Here is a 23,743-nt window from a genome sequence, read left to right on the forward strand (position 1 = left end):
TGGTCGTAGAACCACATGGATTTCTTCCAGCTGATCAGCAAAGATCTGACTACATCACAGTGACACCATGACATCTGACCAATCAGTATGATAATAATATGATAATATTCACTTTATTGACCTGGACCTCCAATGTAAAAATGAAAAATTTAGAAAAAAATCTGCAAGAAACAGTCGTACAAACAGAGTTATTCTTCAGTGACTTGTACCAGGAGAACTTGACTATGACGGCATATTAGGGCCAAGTATGAATAAAAATAGAAACCTGGGAAATATTTGGAGAAAAAATTAGCAAATTTTCTAGATTAAAGTGGCAAATCTACAAGAAAAAAAGTCAGAGATTTAAGAGATTTAAAGTGGCAAATCTGCGCAAAAAAAGTCGCAGATTTAAGAGAAAAAAGTGGGGAAAAAGCAACTTTTTTCTTGCAGATTCACCACTTTAAATCTCATAAATCTGCTCATTTTTTTCTCATAGATTTGCCACTTTAATCTGGAAAACTTTATTCTCAAAATATGATCCACCTCCCCCGCGTCCGTATGTTTTTTTTTACACATTCTGACAGTATGTAACATCCTCAAATATTCTCTAGGGTATTATTATTAAGGGTTAAGGTAAAGACGTATGATTGGATTGTCCGTGTGGTTTCTCTTCAGACCGTATGTTTACGCCGTCCACTCGGAGCAGCCGGACACCTTCGGACACCGACTGGGACCGCTCAGCAGTGAGGTGAGTGAGACACAAACAGTGACAGTGAGAAAGTGGAAAACATGGGTCTCAAATTTGCAGCCCGCTCGTGACGATATTTTGTGGCCCCCACCTTGATATGAAAGTTTAATGTGAGTTTTATATGAATGGCACTTAACTGTGTTGTGTGTGGAAGGTCCCTTTAATTACTTTTTTTTTGGTAATTCTGTGTCTTTTTTTGGTAATTTTGTGTCTTTTTTTGTCATTTTGTGTCGTTATTGGGTCATTTTGTGTCTTTTTAAAATAATTGTGTGTCTTTTTTTGGTAATTCTTTGTCTTTTTGGTAATTTTGTGTCTTTTTTTTAGTTATTTTGTGTCTTTTTTGGTAATTTTGTGTCTTTTAGGGTAATTTTATGTCTTTTTTTAATAATTTTGTTTCTTTTTTTGGTAATTTTGTGTCTTTTTAAAATAAGTTTGTCTTTTTTAGTAATTGCGTATCTTTTTTGTCATTTTGTGTATTTTTTGGTCATTTTGTGTCTTTTTTAAGTAATTTTGTGTCTTTTTTGTAATTTTGTGTCTTTTTTGGTAATTTTGTGTCTTTTAGGGTAATTTTATGTCTTTTTTTAATAATTTTGTTTCTTTTTTTGGTAATTTTGTGTCTTTTTAAAATAAGTTTGTCTTTTTTAGTAATTGCGTATCTTTTTTGTCATTTTGTATTTTTTGGTCATTTTGTGTCTTTTTTAAGTAATTTTGTGTCTTTTTTGTAATTTTGTGTCTTTTGTGTTTTCCGTCTGCAGCTGGATAACCCTCTGAGGGAGATCGATAACATCATCGGCCAGCTGATGAACGGTCTGAAACAAATGAACCTGCATCGCTGCATCAACGTCATCATCGTAGGAGATCACGGTACGACCGCTGGGGACTCTGGGGAGACATGTGAAGGACAGTCAGACACAGACAGAGAAAGATTCCTTTATAGTTAGATGATGCTGCTACTGCCCCACCTATTGGCCAAATGTCACTGTGAGACATCATATCCACACATACTAAATGTGGTACAAAGGCACAAAGTGTTCAGGAGATATGACGAGATACAACAAAATTGTATGGAGCATCAAAAATAAAAAAGGAACTTTCTTCAGCTTGGTCCAGAGATGTTGTGCTTACTATTGCTCTAAATTGGACAAAAAATTTATTTGGACACAATTCAAAATGGTTTAAAATTGATCTGGCTGCAAATAGAAGTGCTTGTAATAATGATAATAATCTTTATTTATAGAGCACTTTTCAAAACAGATATTACAAAGTGCTTTACAAAGACAAGTTGAAAACCAACGTATGTTAGAAAATTACATAATTCTGTGCAATTAAAAGACAGTTCAAGGGAAGTTAAAGTTCAGATAAAATCAGAAAAGGCTCTCCGATAAAAGTATGTTTTAAGAAGAGACTTAAAAGAGATCACTGACTCAGCCGACCAGGTTGTTCCAGAGCCTCGGGGCCCTGACTGCCAACGCTCTGGCCCCCTTAGCTTCCAGCCTCTGGAACAGTCAGGACATCTTGTATGGAAAGATTAGCCGTGTTTCCTTTAGGGGGAAGAGTGTCCACCGGGAAAGTCTCAGGCCACGCCCTCTCTAATGTCGCTCACTCTGCGTGTCTCCATGACAACAAGGCCTCCAGAGGGATTTAGAGACTCTGGAGGTGACGGATTAAACACGGGAGACGCAACTGTGGCCGCCGTCGCTAACTGTGCAAAACTGATCATAAACATCGTGATGGTGAATTAACCGGCATCACTAACTGTGCACAGAGTGTCTGGTGCTTGTTGTAAACAAACAGAGATCGCTAAGTGAACACCTCCTGCAGCAGCAGCACATACACACTGTACTGCTACAGAGCTAACTGTTAGCCTGTTAGCACATACACACTGTACTGCTACAGAGCTAACTGTTAGCCTGTTAGCACATACACACTGTACTGCTACAGAGCTAACTGTTAGCCTGTTAGCACATACACACTGCACTGCTACAGAGCTAACTGTTAGCCTGTTAGCACATACACACTGTACTGCTACAGAGCTAACTGTTAGCCTGTTAGTACATACACACTGTACTGCTACAGAGCTAACTGTTAGCCTGTTAGCACATACACACTGTACTGCTACAGAGCTAACTGTTAGCCTGTTAGCACATACACACTGTACTGCTACAGAGCTAACTGTTAGCCTGTTAGCACATACACACTGTACTGCTACAGAGCTAACTGTTAGCCTGTTAGCACATACACACTGTACTGCTACAGAGCTAACTGTTAGCCTGTTAGCACATACACACTGTACTGCTACAGAGCTAACTGTTAGCCTGTTAGTACATACGCACTGTACTGCTACAGAGCTAACTGTTAGCCTGTTAGCACATACGCACTGTACTGCTACAGAGCTAACTGTTAGCCTGTTAGCACATACACACTGTACTGCTACAGAGCTAACTGTTAGCCTGTTAGCACATACACACTGTACTGCTACAGAGCTAACTGTTAGCCTGTTTGCTAACAATTTGCAGACTGGAAACTAAGGGGTTAACGAGCCGCCTGAAGAAGAGTAAGAACAAGTCTTCAAAAGTCTCCAATAACACCAGAAAAAGTTGCTGGATTTGTCGCTAGTTGCTTTTAAAAAAAAAAGTCTCTAAGAGGGTCTGAAAAGTTGCTCAATATAGCAACAAAGTCGCTAAGTTGGCAACACTGCTTCATCGGCTTTTACAAATGGCGCATGTTGTTGTGGTGTTGAGTACTACGTCACATCCTGCTTAGTGTTCTATCCAATCAGCAACCAGGCTGTTTTCAGGGGAGAAAAACGACCCTGCTCTTCTACAGGGAGGAAAAAAGTCCAGAGAAAAGACCTTCAGGACGGCTCGTATTCAGATGACTTATTTACTTACTTATTTTGGCGAGTGAGACCGCCTCATTCTGGGTATTGGGCTGTCGTGGAAACACCCTTATTCATTTGGAAATTTGTTTCTGGGACTGAGTTACAGACCAAAAAGTTAATTGTTATAGCGCCACCGTCTGGCTGGATTGCACCACTCTTAGGGACAGATTCCTTCCTTTACAGTGTGATGAGCTAACAGGAAGCTGTCTCTTTGTCTCTTTGTCTCTTTGTCTCTTTGTCTCTCAGGTATGGAGGAGGCTCACTGTGACCGTACAGAGTTCCTCAGCAGCTACCCGCTCAACATCGACGAGATCACGCTGATCCCCGGCTCGCTGGGCCGAATACGACCCCGAGACCCCAAATCCACCACCTGTAAGAAGACAACAACTGTGTCAACAATACAATTCTTATCAATACAACATAAATACGTATAATAAACTTGATGTTTTCTCTTCCAGATGACCCAAAAGTTGTGGTTGCAAACCTCACTGTAAGTATGACATCATCATATTTATCTGTTTAATCTGGAATTTCTATATGAAAAATGTGCAATAATGCAATTTCAATTTGTTGCAGTGTTGTTAAATATATACATATTTGTACTGATATTTCCATATTTGGTAACACTTTACAATAACCAACTAAGTGATGTTTATAGATGGTTTATACACCAAATTATTAGCCATTTACAAAGTGTTTAATCTTTAAAGGTATATGAATTATTTCAAAATCATTAACATACTAAATACGGTGTTAAAAATGTTAAAATGAGTGCAACTAACACTATTAATAAACTATTAACTATAATTTAATTGTTTGTTAATGGTAAAGTAACTATAAACTTACATTAATATAGCATTGATTTGTCATTTATAAATGATTTAGTTAGTTAAACATTAATAAATTATGCATTTACCATTCTAAGTGGCCTATATACGGTTTATAAATTATGATTAAACATTAATAAACTATCTGTTTACCACTTATAAATGATGGTTATTGTAAAGTGTTACCCCATATTTCTATCTTATTGTAAATATCTCTGTTTTATTTTACTCCAAATTATTCTACATTTTATATTTCAAATTAGTACATATCAGATCAGATTTTCCTTTATTTTCATTGCACAGAGCAACAAGTACTAGTACAATGAAATTAGCCATCAACCCGTCCAAACGTATAAAAACACACATATAATATGACAGAAATATCTTTATTAACTTAAGACTGGCACATTATATATTTATTATAGAGTGCTTTCACCTGTATTTGTTCACAGAAGTCCTTGTTTTTCTATTCTTATACAGAACCGCTTACCAAATGAAGTATTTCTGATTGTGATTTCTCTTGTGGTTTCAGTGTAAAATGCCGACTCAGCACTTCAAGCCGTACCTGAAGCAACATTTACCCAAGAGGCTCCACTACGCCAACAACCGCAGGATCGAGGACGTCCACCTGCTGATGGAGAGGAAGTGGCACATCGCCAGGTTCAAAACACATTCATGATAAAGGATTTAGTGATATTTAGTGGGTTAATGGGAACTTGCTGCCATATCTAGATAAAGTTAAAAATAAATAAATAAACCCAGCATGGCAACTTCTGAGTCCATGAAACTTGATATTTAAGACCCTAGCAGTGACAGACTTTACTAACTTTGGACTTTTTTTTAATTAAAGGGTGGATTGAAAGAATCATTTGATTGAAAACATATATAAACGATATTTTGTGGCCCCCACCTTGATATGAAAGTTTGTGGAAGGTCCCTTTAATTACTTTTTTTTGGTAATTTTGTGTCTTTTTTTTTGTAATTTTGTGTCTTTTTTAAATAATTGTGTTTTAAAAAAAAAAAATGTTGTTTCTTTTTTGGTAATTTTGTGTCTTTTTTAAATAATTTTGTGTCCTTTTTTTTTTTTTTTTTTAGTAATTTTGTGTCTTTTTTTTGTGTCACTTTGTGTCTTTTTAAAATAATTTTGTGTCTTTTTTTGGTAATTTTGTGTCTTTTTTGTAATTTTTGGGCTTTTTTGGTCATTTTGTGTCTTTTTTTTTTTTTATTATATATTTTTTTGTTTCAGGAAAATGCCAGAAAAGTTGAGGAGTCGATGTGGTTTCTTTGGAGATCATGGTTTTGACAACAAGATAACCAGCATGAGGGTAATATGCCGTTTTTAAATGTCTTTATTCCTATTTTTCTATCCTGTATTATAGATTCTTGCATGATGTATTATAACTGTATACTATAATAATCTCTGGAGTTACAGTATTGCATTCCAAACTCTCTTTAAGATACGTGCTCTGATTTTTACAGGCATAAAAGCAGATGCTACATTAATGTAAATGCAGCTTTATGGTATTCTGGGTTTAATGTGAGCTGAATGTCTTGTTTTCTTCACACAGACCATATTCATGGGTCATGGACCGAGCTTCAAGTTCCAGAAAAAAGTACCAGAGTTTGAAAATATAGAATTATACAACGTCATGTGTGGTGAGATATCTTTTTATTCTACAATTCTACAATTCTACAATGTCATTTATCAGACGCTTTTATCCAAAGTGGGTTAACTCTATGGAGTCTTACAGGGCTAGTTGGGACGTTTTTGAATCCTTTTCATGTCTTTTTTGTGTCTTTTTTTGTGTATTTTTTAGTCATGTGTGTCTTTTTTGTCATTTTGTTTCTTCTGTCTTCTCATTTTGTGTCTTTTCTGGTCATTTTGTGTCTTTTTTTGTCTTTTATGGTCATTTTGTGTCTTTTTTTGTCTTTTTTAGTTATTTTTTGTCTTTTTTTGGTCATTTTGTGTCTTTTTTGTCATTTTGTGTCTTCTGTGTTTTATTTTTTGGTTATTCTGTCTTCTCATTTGTGTCTTTTTGCGTCTTTTTTAGTTATTTTGTGTCTTTTTTTGGTCATTTTGTGTCTTTTTGGTCATTTTGTGTCTTTTTTGTCATTTTTTGTCTTTTTGCGTCTTTTTGCATCATTTTTTGTCATTTTGTGTCTTTTTTGGTCATTTTGTGTCTGATATGTAAAAATTGTCACATCAACAAACTGACCTTTCTGTCTTCCTCTCTCTCTGTCTTTCTCTCTTTCTTTCTCTCTTTCCATCTCAGACTTGTTGGGGCTGAAGCCGGCTCCTAACAACGGGACGTACGGCAGCCTGAATGAAATGCTGAAGGATCCTCCGTTCCAGCCGAGCATGGCGGAGGAAGTGGCGGCGCCGTCAGCGGCGTCCGACCCCGACGCCACCGTGAGCCACGACCTGGGCTGCAGCTGTGACGACGAGGTCAGAGCCAATATTCATATATTTCATCTGTTATTAGGGGGCAGAAAGACGTGAAAAGAGCCTTTTCACACCTTGTTTGTGTTCCAGAACAAAGTGGAGGAGATGATCGAAGCCTTCAGTCCTCCATCAGACGGAAGCTACAGCTACAGTAGGTTTCTGTCTCACTTTGTCTCTTTTCAAGGGTCAATATCAGTGTCCCACCCCAAGTCACCCAACAGAGTTTTTATGTTTTATATCTTTGCAATCAATGATTTCCATTGTTCAGTATTCCAGGTTTTCCTCAATTAGTATGTTTTTGATCATCATATTTTCATGTGTTTTCCTTTATTCATTTTTGAATAAAATCCCTTTTTGTGTCACTACCCTTCTATTTAGCTAAGTAGCTTGCTAAGCTAACTACTTAGCTAACTTCTTGGCTAAGTAGTTGGCTAAGTAGCTTGCTAAACTAACTACTTAGCTAACTGCTTGGCTAAGTATTTAGCTAAGTAGCGAGCTAAGCTAACTACTTAGCTAACTCCTTGGCTAAGTATTTAGCTAAGTAACTTGCTAAGCTAACTACTTAACTAACTTCTAGGCTAAGTATTTAGCTAAGTAGCTTGCTAAGCTAACTACTTAGCTAACCTCTAGGCTAAGTATTTAGCTAAGTAGCTTGCTAAGCTAACTACTTAACTAACTTCTAGGCTAAGTATTTAGCTAAGTAGCTTGCTAAGCTAACTACTAAGCTAGATTCTTGGCTAAGTAGTTAGCTTAGCAAGCTACCTAGCCAAGTAGTTAGCTATGTAATAATACAAAAACTTTTTTCTTCATAAAGTATGAGAGGCAAAATGAAAATAATGATTTGTTGTTATCAAAAACAAGATATTTAAATAATACTTGGAATATTCAATCATAAAATAAGTTGAATAGCATTAAATAACATGGGAAATGAATTTAATGCATTTTTGACCCATGTTGTGCATTAGAAGGGGGGTCAATATGTTGTGCATCAAAGGGTTAATATAGTGGCTCTTGTATTCTGATGCATTTCATTGGCCAAGAGACCGAAAATAGGTGGAAAAAACTACAAATACTACAACACGACGAATCCTCTTTCCCGGCTTTAATGGTAGAATAACACAACAGCGCCCCAACAGGTTTTAATGGGAGATATGCGGTAATGCTTTCCCGCCTTAAATGGGATAACTGTGTGTGTTTGTGTGTTTTTCAGATAATACCCACCTCCCGTTTGGTCGTCCAGCTGTGATGTTTGACACTCAGTACAGTTTGCTTCATCACGTGGAGTTCATCAGCGGCTACAGCAAAGAGCTGGCCATGCCTCTCTGGACCTCGTACACGCTGCCTCGACAGGTACACATTACATCTTTTACATGGGTCTCAAACTGGCGGCCCGCGGGCCAATTGTGGCCCTCGTGATGATATTTTGTGGCCCCCACCTTGATATGAAAGTTTAATGTGAGCTTTATATGAATGGCACTTTACCGTGTTGTGTGTGGAAGGTCCCTTTAATTACTTTTTTTGGTCATTTTGTGTCTTTTTTTTATAATTTTGTGCCGTTTTTTGGTTATTTTTTGTCTGTTTTGGGTCATTTTGTGTCTTTTTTTTGTCATTTTGTGTCGTTTTTTGCCATTTTGTGTCTTTTTTGGTCATTTTGTGTCTTTTTTTAATTAATGTTGTGTCTATGTAAATATGATACACCCCTGATGTATCATATTTTTAATAATCAAAGTCAAACACACTTTACATTTCTGCAATTGGTATTCCAAAGCAAACTTTAGTCTTTGTATTAATATTCATTTCTCTCCTTTCGATCACTTCATGAAAATCAGGTTTTTTAGGACATAAAACTTAGCAGAACATAGTCATGCATCCCCTAAATTATTTATTTGTCTGCATGTTTATTAATTTATTTAGTTCAAGGTTTGATCTTTGGACTGTTCTAAGTTGTTTTACTTTTACTAGGCTGCATAAATGTGACTTCATTCATTGGCAGATTTTTAAAGCAGTAAAATAAATAAAAGCAGCTTGGAAGCCGCATGGATTAAGTTTAGAAACTGTTCGTGCTGTGAGCCCAGAAAGTTCTGTTATTGCACCATCGAGTTTCTCCTGAGAACAGCGCTGTGGTGTCTCCCTGCTGATTAAACTGGGTGTCAGGTTGTAAAAGTCTAATGACACTCATTACATGTGGCTGGTCATAGTGAGCGTGTTGTAGCAGAACATGACGCAGCAACACAAACACGCAGCAACACAAACACCAACGTGTCCAACAGCAACCAGCAAACACACACTCACACACACTCTGTGTGTCTCACACTGGACATGTGTGTGTGTCTGATGTTTACATCAACATGCTGCAGGTTTACAAGGTGCAGCTGCTCACACACACACACACACACAGGAATACACAGCATCATACATGAATAGCCTCACAGAAACACAAACGGGCACCAGAAACCCTGATTTTCTCCGTTTCATTGCCACTATACTCTTTTTGTCTCTGTGATTTTAAATGCATGTTTGCATTTTACATAATATGTTTTTATCCAGCCTCTGCTCGGGCCAGTTCACCGCTGCTTGGAGCTTTAATTTGATCTCTTATGTAAATTTTTTGGTCATTTTGTGACCAAAAGAAGATGTAAAATGACACAAAATGACCAAAAAAAGACACAAAAAGATGTAAAATGACCATAAAAGAAACAAAAGGCGTAACATCACAAAAAAGACATAAAAAGACAAGAAAAGACACAAAACACACAAAAAAAGACACAAAAAAGACACAAAATAATAAAAAAAAAGAAACAAAAGACGTAAAATCACAAAAAAGACACAAAAAAACAAACAAAAAAAACACACCAAAAAAAAGACGCAAAAAGTTTTTTTTTATCTTGGTAAGAAACAAATAATTTGCAGTGCACTCTGTCATTTATCTTGTTTTAAGAGTTAATGTCTTATTTTAAGTGTTCAACATGCTTATTTCTAGATTTAATAATCTGAATTTAATAAATCTTGTCAAGGTAAATTATCTGTCCATGCAGCAAGATCATTTCCCTCAGATTTACTGTTTGATCTGGTTTTAGACCTTTAGATTTACTGTTTGATCTGGTTTTTAGACCTTTAGATTTACTGATTGATCTGGTTTTAGACCTTTAGATTTACTGTTTGATCTGGTTTTAGACCTTTAGATTTACTGTTTATCTGGTTTTAGACCTTTAGATTTACTGTTTGATCTGGTTTTAGACCTTTAGATTTACTGTTTGATCTGGTTTTAGACCTTTAGATTTACTGTTTATCTGGTTTTAGACCTTTAGATTTACTGTTTGATCTGGTTTTAGACCTTTAGATTTACTGTTTGATCTGGTTTTAGACCTTTAGATTTACTGTTTATCTGGTTTTAGACCTTTAGATTTACTGTTTGATCTGGTTTTAGACCTTTAGATTTACTGTTTGATCTTGTTTTTAGACTAAACACCTGTTTTACAGTGTGTCCTCACAGAGAGAAACGTTAACGAGGTGGAGCTACTTTAAATGAGACTTTATAAATAAAGTTATCTCTGTGTGTTTTGTCTCCAGGAGGACATCACTCCTGTCCCGGAGGTCTCTCCTGGAGCTAAGTGTATCCGAGTGGACTCCAGAGTGTCAGCTGATCACAGTCAGAGCTGCTCCACCTACAGCCAGAACAACCAGCTCACCTCCGGCTTCCTCTTCCCTCCAGGTAAACACCTTCATCTGATGAATCACAGTTTAAAATATCTTTATTTATATGTTTATTTATTTATATCTTTATATATATATTACAGAATAGGATGACTTGATAATAATGGAATCCACACTTATCAACAAATTAGCTCAACAAAGGCAGAGCTTGTGAACATGCTATAGAGCAGCTATTCTCAACCTTGGGGTCGGGACCCCAATTGGGGTCGCGAGATGATTTCTGGGGGTCGCCAAATGATTTTGGAAGTCAGCTCTGTCTCCACTGTGTTAAAGTGTTCATGTGTTTTAGTCTTTTTGGTCATCTAATGTGTTTTGTTTTTGTCATTTTGTGTCTTCTTTGATTATTTTGTGGTCAATTTGTGTCTTTTTTGGTCATTTTGTTTCCTTTTTTTGGTAATTTTGTGTCTTTTTTTGGTAATTTTGTGGCTTTTTTTAGTCATTTTGTGTCTCTTTTGGTCATTTTGTGGCTTTTTTGATCATTTTGTGGTCAATTTGTGTCTTTTTTGGTCATTTTGTTTCCTTTTTTGTCATTTTGTTTCTTTTTTGGGTGATCTGAACTGTGCGTGTGAGATTCTGTTCAGTGAGTGGGGGTCGCGGACAACATGCATGTTAAATTGGGGGTCGCGACTCAAAAAGGTTGAGAACTACTGCTATAGAGCAGCGTTTCCCAAAGTTTTTTAGCCATGCACCCCCTTCTATGTCCCAACCGGGTTGACCCCCCCCCAATCCCCCACACCTCCAAAAAAAATAAAATGCAATAAGCTTTTGTACCGCCATATTAAAGGCGGCATGTTTAATCAGCTCAAATGACCAGAACACACATAATTAAATAATCACCATCACAACAATGAGCTTTCGCGTTTGAATTAACCTGAACACAGTTTCAATATAATGCAACAAAGTTATGCGCAAGTTTCCACTTTTAAGAGCAAAGAGGATGATGACAGGCTCAGGATCAGAGGCAGAAAGCACAGAAGTTGGGAAAATGTTATAATATTTTGAGCCGCGTTGAACAAATATTGCAGCAAGTTTAAATGAGCGTGGAGCTAAACAACCCGTCATCATAACACAAGCTGGAAAACATGGAAGAAGATAACTTCTTCTACGCTTCAATTTAAGATGAAGTGCATTATGAATAGTCTGCATTTATTTATCAATTAATATTACAGTTTTTCATTTTACATTTTGCAAAGGAAATGTTTATTTGCACTTCTTTATTGTGTGGGGGAAAAAATGTAATTGTGTAATTATCAGACAGCCGTTACATTTTCCATCTCGTGCACCCCCAGGGGTCCACGCACCACATTTTGGGAACCCCTGCTATAGAAGGTCATTTTCAGAAGCCTTTATTTTGCCTCGAAATTTGCCATCAACCCGTCCAAAACATATAAAACACACGAACAATATGACAGAGGTGAACAGGGAGACAGAGATGAAGAGAAGAAATACAGCACAACGTGAGGAGAGCAAAGGAGGAAAAACAATGACAAAAACCTCATATATAATATATATACAAAATATGTTGTTGCATAAAGCTTGACCTACTTATTGTTGATTAAAGATGACTTATTTCAGATGAGGACCACAAACAAACTTTTTTGAGCCCTGTTAAAAACAAATGCAGTTAAATTGTGTTTTAGCCACATGCTAAACGAGCATATTTTTAAAAAACTAGAAGACGTTACACCTAGTTAGACACAAAAAAGGGTGGATGTTTAAATATTAAAGTTATTGATTCAATTATATATATCAAATATATATATATTACTATAGATTTTCAATTATTATCCTACGCGTTTCTTAATTTTTTCAGTATCAAGCCAATGTCGAAACTGATGCAATACCTTTTTATTTACACACACGCACGCACACACACGTGACTTATGTGATTACACACACGCGCGTGCGTAAACGCGCACACTCCTCCAGATACACGTGCTTCACACACACACACACACACACACACACACAGACACACACACATTTTGAGGTTAAAGGTCATAGGTTGCTGTATAAATAAATACTTGTAAAGGAATGCTTGTTGTAGGTGTGCTCCTTGTATATTATATAGTATCATAACATTACTAGTATTAATTGTTTTAAATCTCTGAAGAATCTCATCATAGTGTACACACACCGGCAGTAGTTGCCCTTTCACTATTTACCCAGAGGACATTTTCTAGTTTTGTGTCTGTTGTTGTGTTTTTTTTAGTTATTTTGTGTCTTTTTTGTTCATTTTGTCTTTTTTTTGTCTTTTTGTGTCTTTTTTGGTAATTTTGTGTCTTTTTTTTGTCTTTTTGTGTCTTTTTTGGTAATTTTGTGTCTGTTGTTGTGTCTTTTTTAGTTATTTTGTGTCTTTTTTTAGTCATTTTGTGTCTTTTTTTGCTGTAGCCCCTGTGGCCCTTTCACTATTTCCCCAGAGGAAATTTTCTAGTTAATATTATAATTTTGTTGTGTGATTTGTTGTTGACAGAGCTGGCTTCGTCCTCAGAGTCCAGGTTTGACGCTTCTCTCATCACCAACATCGTCCCCATGTACCCGGCCTTCAAGAGTGAGTCACACAACACAAGTTAGCTGCTTCATTCTAGTGGAAGACGTTAACAAAAGAACACTGTAAAGACTTTACTCTGATTTCTACAGAAACTTATTGGCAGCAATTAACAAGTAACTGACTGTATTTTTATTTACAGTACTGGTTTCTTTACTGTAAAATAAAAAAAACAATCAAACACTGATTTTTTAGTTGTGTTTACAGTACTGATTTGTTTACTGTAATAATTCACAGTTGTAATTATTCACTGTAATTATTCACACAATAATCACAGTTAAACATTGTGATTTTTAATGGTACTGTATATGGCGATACGGCACAGTAAACAATGCTGTTAATTTGATAATAATTTCATCATTATTTTTTATAGAAATAACTAGTAATTGCAAGTAATAATATTAATACATTTACTGTTTTACAATCGATTTCCATTCTGTGTTTTGTACAAAAAACTCTACTTTAAGTTAATTATTGAAACAGCATATAGGACTGATTCTGATCAAAATTAGGATAAAAATGGAAAAATACAGTAGTCTGCTTTACTTTTCATACTGTCTACTGTGTTTTTTTTTCTACAGTCATGTTTTGACCACTATAATTTTGTAAAAATGACAGATTTTTATTGTAAATCATACAGCACTATAGTGTAAAAATCAAACACAGTGATGAACTGTGAATAATACAGTAAATAACTGGAGATTTCACAGCGATTATTTACAGTGAGGTGTGAATAGAAAATAAAACAAAATGAATAGTATGTGACGTCCAGAATCACCTCTGAACTCCAGAAACTGCTTTAAACATCAAACAAGCACATTTTATTTCCACCAACATGGTATTTAAACATGTTTTAAAGGAACACTCCACCGTTTTTTCATATTAAAACATGTTATTCGGGTAAGTAAGACGAGTTGATACAGACCTCTTGCGTCTCAATGCGTGCACTCAATCGCCCTGGCGCGCGGGGCCACTTGGCTAGCACTTAGCTTAGCCCAGTTCATTCATTAGGATCCAAACAGATGGACAGTTAGAAGCGACCAAACTCCTCCACGTTTTCCCTATTTAAATACAGCTACACGAGTAGTTAAACGACCAAGTATGGCGACACAAAATAAAACATAACGATAAAATATCATCACTTCCGCTCCCTCTCACTTCCGTCAGGAGTGATGATATTACTGCGCCGAGTCGAAGTGCTCCCAAGTGCTATTCCGCCATACATTATAGTTCTCCTTTTTATCCGCTTAGAAAAGCGCCACGTTTTATTTTGTGTCGCCATACTTGGTCGTTTAACTACTTGTGTAGCTGTATTTAAATAGGGAAAACGTGGAGGAGTTTGGTCGCTTCTAACTGTCCATCTGTTTGGATCCTAATGAATGAACTGGGCTAAGCTAAGTGCTAGCTAAGTGCTAGCCAAGTGGCGCCGCGCGCCAGGGCGATTGAGTGCACGCATTGAGACGCAAGAGGTCTGTATCAACTCGTCTTACTTACCCGAATAACATGTTTTAATATGAAAATACGGTGGAGTGTTCCTTTAAGGTGGATTTCAACAGGAAGCACCGTAGGGAGGTTTGTGGCACTTTCAGGTGCTTTCACAAGTATTTCAGGTTATTTGTGCCTGGTTGAGCCAGGGCCGGTTATTCCTACAGGCCACCAAGGCGGCTGCCTAGGGCGCCAAATTGGCAGGGGGCGCCCCCTTGTGGCGCCCTTAAGCATACATCTTTGTTTTAACAACATTGATTAACGAAACATTTTTTAAAAAGCATGGGCAATAAAACCCTCATTGAATTAAATGAACATGCCCCAGCCCATATTTCAAATGAAAATGTAATATTATATTATATAAAATATGATACGTGCATGGGTGTCGTCAGTCGTCATGACGATGCAGTTGCAAGTCACAAAACACTAGAACTAGATCACGCTAACGGTCGTAGAAGGTCAACTAGCAAAATGAAAAGGACCAAACTGTTTTGGTTCATCTCAGACATTAGTTCTAAAGTTTAATTAAAATTGTGTTTTCTTTCACTGTTCATGGTTGACGTTTCATTAGAAGCTAGCTATCACTGCATAACGTTACTCCGCTAGCATTAGCTATTTCTAGAAGTGGGCTATCGTTTAGCCTGCTAGCTTAATCCACAAGCTGTCTTTCACAGGCAACAAAATCGTTTTTTTAAAGGAAACTAAAAACCTAGAGTTAGTCTTGTAAGCCAACCTACTTTAAGAAATACCCTAGCTAGTTTTCTTTTGTTTTATCAGTTAACATTTGTCGAGCCTTCCAGCTAGGTAAACATTCAAAGTAATCAGAGAAAACGTAGTGATTGTGCTATGAGGTGGAAAGTTGTGGCATGCTTGGGAGACGTCAGGCTTATGAAAAAAAATGCTGACAAATTCTATTCTAAGCCCTTTTTCTTTTAAAAGATGTAACGTCGGTTTTGTTGTGGTAAATTACAAAAAAATTACAAAAAAAGACACAACATGACAGAAAAAAACTAAATTACTTAAAAAAGAAACAAAATGACCAAAAAAATACACAGAATTACCAAAACAAAGACACAAAATCACCAAAAAATACAAAAAGTGACAGAAAAAAAATAAAATTACTTAAAAAAGACACAAAATTATTTTAAAAATACACAAAATGACCAAAAAAGACACAAAATCAATAAGAAAGACACACAATTACCAAAAAAAAGTAATTATAGGGACCTTCCACACACAACACGGTAAAGTGCCATTCATACAAAACTCACATTAAACTTTCATATCAAGGTAGAAAAACAGTAATTACTTTTAAAAGACACAAAATGACAAAAAACGACACAAAAATGAATTTATTTTTTTAAATTTCCACTTTTTTCTGGTAATTTTACCTTGCTTGTAGTTCATGTATCAAATATTAGTGTACAGCATAATACATATAACATAGTGTACCTATATCAGAATGAATATCTCAATATGGCCTAGGGCAGCCAATGGGCTAGAACCGGCCCTGGGTTGAGCTGCTGGTGTTATCAGACGAATGTGTCCCTCGTCTCTTCCTGTCCATCCGTCTTATCACATGAGTCAAAGGGACAGACGTGGTGATGTCAGGTCTGAGCCAGGACGGCCTGATACCCATTGTTTCTGCACACAGGGAGGACTTATCAGGACACAACACACACTCTGACCCTCTCAATCACACACACACACACACACACATCATTCAGCTCTGTGGACACAGTGTGCTTCTGGGGAATTTATAGTTTTTCTTAATAAAGGCCAGGAGACTGATTGCTGACATCAGGACGAGGGAGGAAACTGATACCGGGAAGTTTTCAGCTCCGGTTTCCCAGAAATTGCTGATGTGTAAAAAAAGTTATGAACTCATTTTTATGTCCAATCCCATAAACCAGGGCTGTCACACTCAACTTACCTGGGGGCCGCTGGAGGCAGGATCAAAATGACCAAAAAAAGACACAAAATGACAAAAAAAGACACAGAATTACAAAAAAAGACACAACATGACAGAAAAAAACTAAATTACTTAAAAAAGAAACAAAATGACCAAAAAAATACACAGAATTACCAAAAAAAAAGACACAAAATAACCAAAAAATACAAAAAATGACAGAAAAAAAATAAAATTACTTAAAAAAGACACAAAATTATTTTAAAAATACACAAAATGACCAAAAAAGACACAAAATCAATAAGAAAGACACACAATTACCAAAAAAAAGTAATTATAGGGACCTTCCACACACAACACGGTAAAGTGCCATTCATACAAAACTCACATTAAACTTTCATATCAAGGTAGAAAAACAGTAATTACTTTTAAAAGACACAAAATGACAAAAAACGACACAAAAATGAATTTATTTTTTTAAATTTCCACTTTTTTCTGGTAATTTCTGCCTTTTTTTGTAATTTCTATTTTCTGGTCATTTAGATTTTTTCTTCTTCTAGTATTTCTACTATTTCCGGTAATTTTGACCTTTTTTGTAATTTCTGTAATACGGGACTTTCCCGTCCAAAACAGGATACTTGACAGGTATTTATTTATCACACTTGTCGGATTTTTTTTTCTCTTTCTTCCCGTCTGCAGGACTGTGGAGTTACCTGCAGGGGACGCTGTTGAGGCGCTACGCAGAGGAAAACAACGGGATCAACGTTCTGGCGGGACCGATCTTTGATTTAAACTACGACGGACTCAGAGACACCACGGAGAAGATAAAGGAGTAAGAACCAGAGCTGCTTCACTTCCTATAATAAGTAACAGTTCCCTCAATTGTTTTGTCCAATCAGAGAAAATTCTCAGTGTGTTCATCTGACTTCAGCCTTTTTATTCTCCACAATGAGAGTCAAAGCCACAGACTGACCAACAAAATTTTATCAAACTTTAGAAACAACAAGCTTCACTGATAATAATGTTTCTGAATGAAACAGAAAAAAAGTCAAACTATGCAGCGTTTCACAACTTCCCCACACGATATCCTGACACAAAATTTATTTTTTCCTGGTAATTTAGATTTTTTTTCCATAGTAATTCTACTTTTTTTTCTGGTAATTTTGACCTTTTTTTTGGCAATTTCTACTTTCTGGTAATTTTGATTTTTTTCTAGTATTTCTAATATTTTCTTGTAATTTTGACCTTTTTTGTGTAATTTTGACTTTTTCTGGTCATTTTGACCATTTTTCTAGGCATTCTACTATTTTATGATCATTTTTACTTCAGTCATTTTGTGTCTTTTTTTCAAACAATTTTGTGTCTTTTTTGGTCATTTTTTAACTAATTTAGTGTTTTTTTCAGTCATTTTGTGTCTTTTTTGGTCATTTTGCGTCTTTTTTTAGTAATTTTGTGTCTTTGTTTGGTCATTTTGTGTCTTTTTTTAGTAATTTTGTGTCTTTTTTGGTCATTTTGTGTCTTTTTTAGTAATTTTGTGTCTTTTTTGGTCATTTTTAAAGTAATTTAGTGTTTTTTCAGTCATTTTGTGTCTCTTTTTAGTAATTTTGTGTGTTTTTTTGGTCATTTTGTGTCTTTTTTTAGTAGTTTTGTTTCTTTTTTTGTAGTTTTGTGTCTTTTTTTGGTCATTTTGTGTCTTTTTTTAGTAGTTTTGTTTCTTTTTTTTGTAGTTTTGTGTGTTTTTTTGGTCATTTTGTGTCTTAAGTAATTTTGTGTTTTTTCAGTCATTTTGTGTCTTTTTTAGTATTTTTGTGTCTTTTTTGGTCATTTAGTGTTTTTTCGATCATTTTGTGTATTTTTAAGTCATTTTGTGTATTTTTTTGGTCATTTTGATACTGCCTCCAGCAGCCCCCAGGTAATTAGAGTTTGAGACCCCTGGTATAAAACATATGGAGTTCTGGATATATATCTGGAAACATTTCTTACAAACATGAATAGTAAAGTCCTTTCTGTCTGAACAGTAAATGGGCCAGTGTCTCCACTAGGGAGCAGCATTTCCAAAGTTTCTACTCCCAGTTGGAGCTATAAATATCTTGTCTGTGTTTTGTAGATTGTTGCAGATCTTTTCCCTGTGAGGTTTTCCTCTAGTAATGTAGCGTCCCTCCTCCTCTGTCCAGGTTGTCGGCTGCCGCTCCGCCCGTCCCCTCCCACTTCTACACGGTGGTGACCAGCTGCCAGGAGCTGAACCAGACGGTGGAGGAGTGTGACGGAGCACTCAACGTCTTCTCCTTCCTCCTGCCACACAGAGCCGACAACAGCGAGGCCTGCAATGTGAGTAGAAACGTCCAGCAGGGGGCGCCGCCGCCTCAGCTTCACCACCTGACGCTGCATCCACTCAGATCAGACTGTCAGTGGTACAGTAAGAGGAGCAGAGGGGACACACCGGGAGTTTAACCCTCGGGAGTCTCCACAAGAGCCAAAGCAGCTTCTTCATCACAGTCACACATAAAAACAAAGCAGACACAAAAAAGACACAAAATGACCAAAAAAATACACAAAATAACTAAAAAAGACTCAACAACAGACACAAAACCAGAAAATTTCCTCTGGGTAAATAGTGAAAGGGCCACGGGGGCTACTGCCGGTGTGTGTACACTATGATGAGATTCTTCAGAGATTTATAACAATTAATACTAGTAATGTTATACTATATAATATACAAGGAGCACACCTACAACAAGCATTCATTTTCAAGTATTTATTTATACAGCAACCTATGACCTTTAACCTCAAAATGTGTGTGTGTGTGTGTGTGTGTGTGTGTGAAACATGTATATCTGGAGGAGTGCGCGCGCTTATGCGTGCATGTGTGTGTGTGTGTGTGTATCTGTAATTACATCGAAGCATCAAAGGCTTTGCAGTCAACCAACAGAATTAACAGCTGTGGAATGTTCCTGAACAGTGACAGCAGCCAGAGATGGACAGACAAAGAAAAAGCATTTTTGGTAAAACCATAATACCTATCATTGATCCGACTTCACTTTGAGCGTCCTGAGTTCTTCCTGAACGTCTACATATGTTTTTTGTGAAGACAAATGAAGAAATAGCTTTGTTAGAGCGATCTGAAAAACTGTTAAATATGCTTTTCTACATAAATCTTCCTGCGTTTTTAATATGGGAGCCAATGAGGCTGTTGGTGGTGTTGGTGGATCATCTGTGCGTCCTACGCCCAAACTATAACTCTGACAGCTTTACCAGAGGATTGTGAGGGAGAAGACTAATTTTCCTACGTTTCTATGTATAAATTATTTCTGTAGAGTGGAATTTGCAGCCTGGAGCGCAGTTTTCAAATTTATTTTTTGACAGTTTTTTCTCTCCCTCTACACTCTGGCGATGATGTCACACACTGTGACTTATGTAAGGCTATTTTCTTTTGCTGTAAACAAAGACAAATATATCAACTCACATCTCATCGTGACATATAAACTGTGAAGGCTTTTCTGTTTGCCAAGTCTAATGGTTCTCCCTTTAAATGGAGATACAGTTTAAAGAATAAGGCCAAACTGTGTACATATTTGCAGCATACGTCCAAACATGCACGCAATATTTACCAGCAGCTCACGGAGGCTCCTCAAATTACTTTTACTATCTGTGAAGAGAATACACTTGTTTTATTTCCTCTCAGAGCCAAAATAAAAGGCTGGAAACAAACAAATCCCTCAACCCCTCTCCATCTGGAGTGGAAGAGTCTGTGAACTCTCAGGAGCAATAAAAAGTCTGCAGGTCTGAGTTGTTCTCCAGCACACTGCAGAAAAATGTCAGCCTGGTGCCAGTATGAGTCAGTGATTGTGAGATTGTGAGAGCTGAGAGGATTTAATGTGCCTTCTTTGGTCAACTTTTCATATTCTGAAGTTTGACAGGTGGAGGAAATCCACTGTGACTCACTGTGGCTGTTATTACCATTCGTCATTACGATTCGTCATGAATTAAAAAAGACATTAAATGACTGAAAAAAAAAGGACACAAAATGACCAAAAAAAATACACAGAATTACCAAAAAAGACATTTAAAAAAAAAAAAAAAAAAGAGACACAAAATTACTAAAAAAAGACACATTTATAAAAGACACAAAATTGTCAGGCCGGGCTCGAAGCAGGACTCAGACGCAGAGATATATCAGAGTATGTCAAAAGCACTTTATTTAGGTACTTAGTCAGCAAGAGGAACTCCCCGAACAGAGGAAACAAAAAGGCTATAAACATTAACAGTCTAAAGGACCTAACAATAATAATCCCTACAAAGAGGGAAAAACACAAAACTCCTGACTATCCTCAGGATAGGAAACTCAGGGCAAACTATCCTATGGGGTAATGAACAAATAACTAGACAAGGGAAAGGGAGAAAAAGGGACAAACTAAAATACTAATAAACAAAAGGCGCTCCAAAAGGGAGGAAAAACCTAAACAGGGAAAAAGACTAAACTAAAAATCACTCCGTAAAATGGAGGAACAATCTAAGGGCAAAAACTAAATAACTCAAAATCACTCTTAAGGAGGAAAAACAAAAGGCAATCTAAACAACTAACAAACTAAGGGAGCAGCTAAGCTGTGAAAAATTACAAAAGAATATCACTCTTACGAGGAGAACAAACTTGAAAACGAAGCAAGGCAGATGACTGTGGCGATGACAAGAACTGTGGAAATGCTGGCGAGACAAAAAACGACACACTGGCACAGGACAAGAGAGACACAGACTATTAACACATGAGGGAAGGAGCACCAGGTGAACACAGTTGGTAATTAGGGGAGACACTCAGGCAGGTGACACACACAGGGAGGGGCAGGTGATCTGAAACGAGAGGAGAGTTACTTTTCAAAATAAAAGCAGTGACAAGACCAAACATAAAAAACCCAAGACCTCACCACGGTGCGACAAAAATGACCAAAAAAGGACACAAAATGACAAAAAAAGACACAAAATTACCAAAAAAGACACAAAATTACTAAAAAAGACACATTATTTATAAAAGACACAAAATGACCAAGAAAGACACAAAATTACTAAAAAAGACACAAAATTACTAAAAAAGACAACATTATTTCTAAAAGACACAAAATGACCAAAAAAAGACACAAAATGACCAAAAAAAAGTGATTAAGTGGAATAAAACAACAGTCTGCAGGTCTGAGTTGTTCTCCAGCACACTGCAGAAAAATGTCAGCCTGGTGCCAGTATGAGTCAGTGATTGTGAGATTGTGAGAGCTGAGAGGATTTAATGTGTCTCCTTTGGTCAACTTTTCATATTCTGATGTTTGACATGTTGAGGGAATCCACTGTGACTCACTGTGGCTGTTATTACCATTCGTCATTGTGTTTCTGTGCAGATGTTGATAACAGTCACATGAGACGGGATTGAGAAATGCCCCAGATATCAGATGTTTCCTGGTGTTTATGTAAATATCAGGCCGTAACCGTCTGGATTCCACGAACGCTCCGGACGTCACAACGTAGAAACGTTTCCTGCTCTCAGCTCAACTCTGAAGTTTCCATGTTTAATTTAATGCATCAACTCTTTTCAGCAAAGGTAAAAACCACCTCGACCAAGTGTTACATGATTTACTGAAGTTTTTACAGAGATTTTATTGAATTTTGCAGTGTGCATTCAGCATTTTAATGCAAATTTGTGCTTCATGTTTTTGTGTGATTATTGTTTGTTTTCATGTGTTTTTTCTGATTTTTTTGTGTATTTTTTGTGTTTTTAGTGTGTTTTTGTATTTTTTGTTTTTTTCTGTTTTTTTAAAGTCATTTTGTGTATTTTTTGTGTTTTTAGTGTGTTTTTGTGTACTTTTTGTGTTTTCTGTTCTTTTAGTCAGTTTTTGTGTGATTTTTGTTTGTTTTCATGTGTTTTTTCAGATTTTTCTGTGTATTTTTTGTGTTTTTAGTGTGTTTTTGTATTTTTTGTATTTTTTCTGTTTTTTTAGTCATTTTTGTGTATTTTTTGTGTTTTTACGTGTTTTTGTGTGTGTTTTTTGTATTTTGTCCGTGTGTTTTTGTGTATTTTTTGTGTTTTTAGTGTGTTTTTGTGTACTTTTTGTGTTTTCTGTTCTTTTAGTCAGTTTTTGTGTATTTTTTGTGTTTTTATGTGTTTTTTATGTATGTTTTTTGTCATTTTTCTTGTGTGTTTTATGTTTTCTTTGAGTGTGTGGTTTTTGTATTTTTTTGTGAGTGTTTTTGTGTGTTTTTATGTGTTCAAAATGTCGATCCAGTAAGTCAAAATGTCAAAATAATAATCAGGTGAGGTTATGTTGAAAAAAATGATACCAACAATTTTCAAGTCGTTTATACAGACAGAATGAAAAATAGTCAAAACACTTCAAATCTCCCTAAACTCCAAAGGGTTAATAAAGTGAGTTAGTCAGATCATGCTGAAGTTGTGCTAAGAAAAGACCAAATACCAAACATGAGTACAGTAAATATTATGTGCTTTATCAGACCTCAGAGAGTTAAAAAATCTAAATATCTCAGACAAACCTGTCAGAGTCCTAATATCTCCTTTGTGCTGGTCATAAGTCACTATTTTGGTTGTTTTTTTATCTCTTATTTTAACCCTTCGTTTAACTGGAAGAAGTATTTTTGTTATCGGACATCTGGAAGAGAAAAGAGCTTCACATCAACAGCCTCAAAGAATCATAGATTGTAAACATGTTATTCTGTGTTTTTATTTATTTATAAATCACTAGGCCCGTTTGAGACCTCTGTAAATACTTCAGCGACATGTAAAAAACATCCTGAAGGTTTGCAGCTGCTTCGAGCTGCTTCTTTCAGTGTTTTCACTGGTTTTAATCAGCAGGACGCTTTGTTTTGGAGAGAAGGAAGAAGAAACCTCCTGAACCATGAACACTGAAGGATCCTAACCAGGCTTAGGGTTAGGGCTTTTATATATATATATATATATATATATATATATATATATATATATGTATATATATATATATATATATATATATATATATACACATATATATATATATATATTAGGGGTGGGCAATATGGCCCTTAAAGAATATCACGATATTTCAGGCTATTTTTGATTCGATAACGATATTCTTGACGATATTAGGAAATACTTAAAAAGATAAAGAAAATTTTTCTTCTAGTATTTCTAATATTTTCTTGTAATTTTGACCTTTTTTGTGTAATTTTGACTTTTTC

General features: G+C 36.1%; 1 protein-coding gene across 1 annotated transcript in view; it reads left to right on the forward strand.

Moving 5' to 3' along the window:
• Nucleotides 1-23,743, forward strand: part of enpp2l (ectonucleotide pyrophosphatase/phosphodiesterase 2-like) — a 72,010-nt gene that overhangs the window by 24,323 nt on the left and 23,944 nt on the right. The window contains exons 11-24 of the mRNA XM_059349773.1: nt 655-727; nt 1,483-1,591; nt 3,855-3,980; nt 4,067-4,098; nt 4,968-5,095; nt 5,682-5,760; nt 6,004-6,091; nt 6,709-6,881; nt 6,969-7,029; nt 8,089-8,228; nt 10,449-10,590; nt 13,066-13,143; nt 17,234-17,366; nt 18,709-18,862. Of these exons, the coding sequence (XP_059205756.1) occupies nt 655-727; nt 1,483-1,591; nt 3,855-3,980; nt 4,067-4,098; nt 4,968-5,095; nt 5,682-5,760; nt 6,004-6,091; nt 6,709-6,881; nt 6,969-7,029; nt 8,089-8,228; nt 10,449-10,590; nt 13,066-13,143; nt 17,234-17,366; nt 18,709-18,862 (1,516 nt within the window). The remainder of the gene's footprint in view (nt 1-654; nt 728-1,482; nt 1,592-3,854; nt 3,981-4,066; nt 4,099-4,967; nt 5,096-5,681; nt 5,761-6,003; nt 6,092-6,708; nt 6,882-6,968; nt 7,030-8,088; nt 8,229-10,448; nt 10,591-13,065; nt 13,144-17,233; nt 17,367-18,708; nt 18,863-23,743) is intronic.

The sequence above is a fragment of the Centropristis striata genome, chromosome 14, assembly GCF_030273125.1.
Source record: "Centropristis striata isolate RG_2023a ecotype Rhode Island chromosome 14, C.striata_1.0, whole genome shotgun sequence".
Taxonomy (NCBI): domain Eukaryota; kingdom Metazoa; phylum Chordata; class Actinopteri; order Perciformes; family Serranidae; genus Centropristis; species Centropristis striata.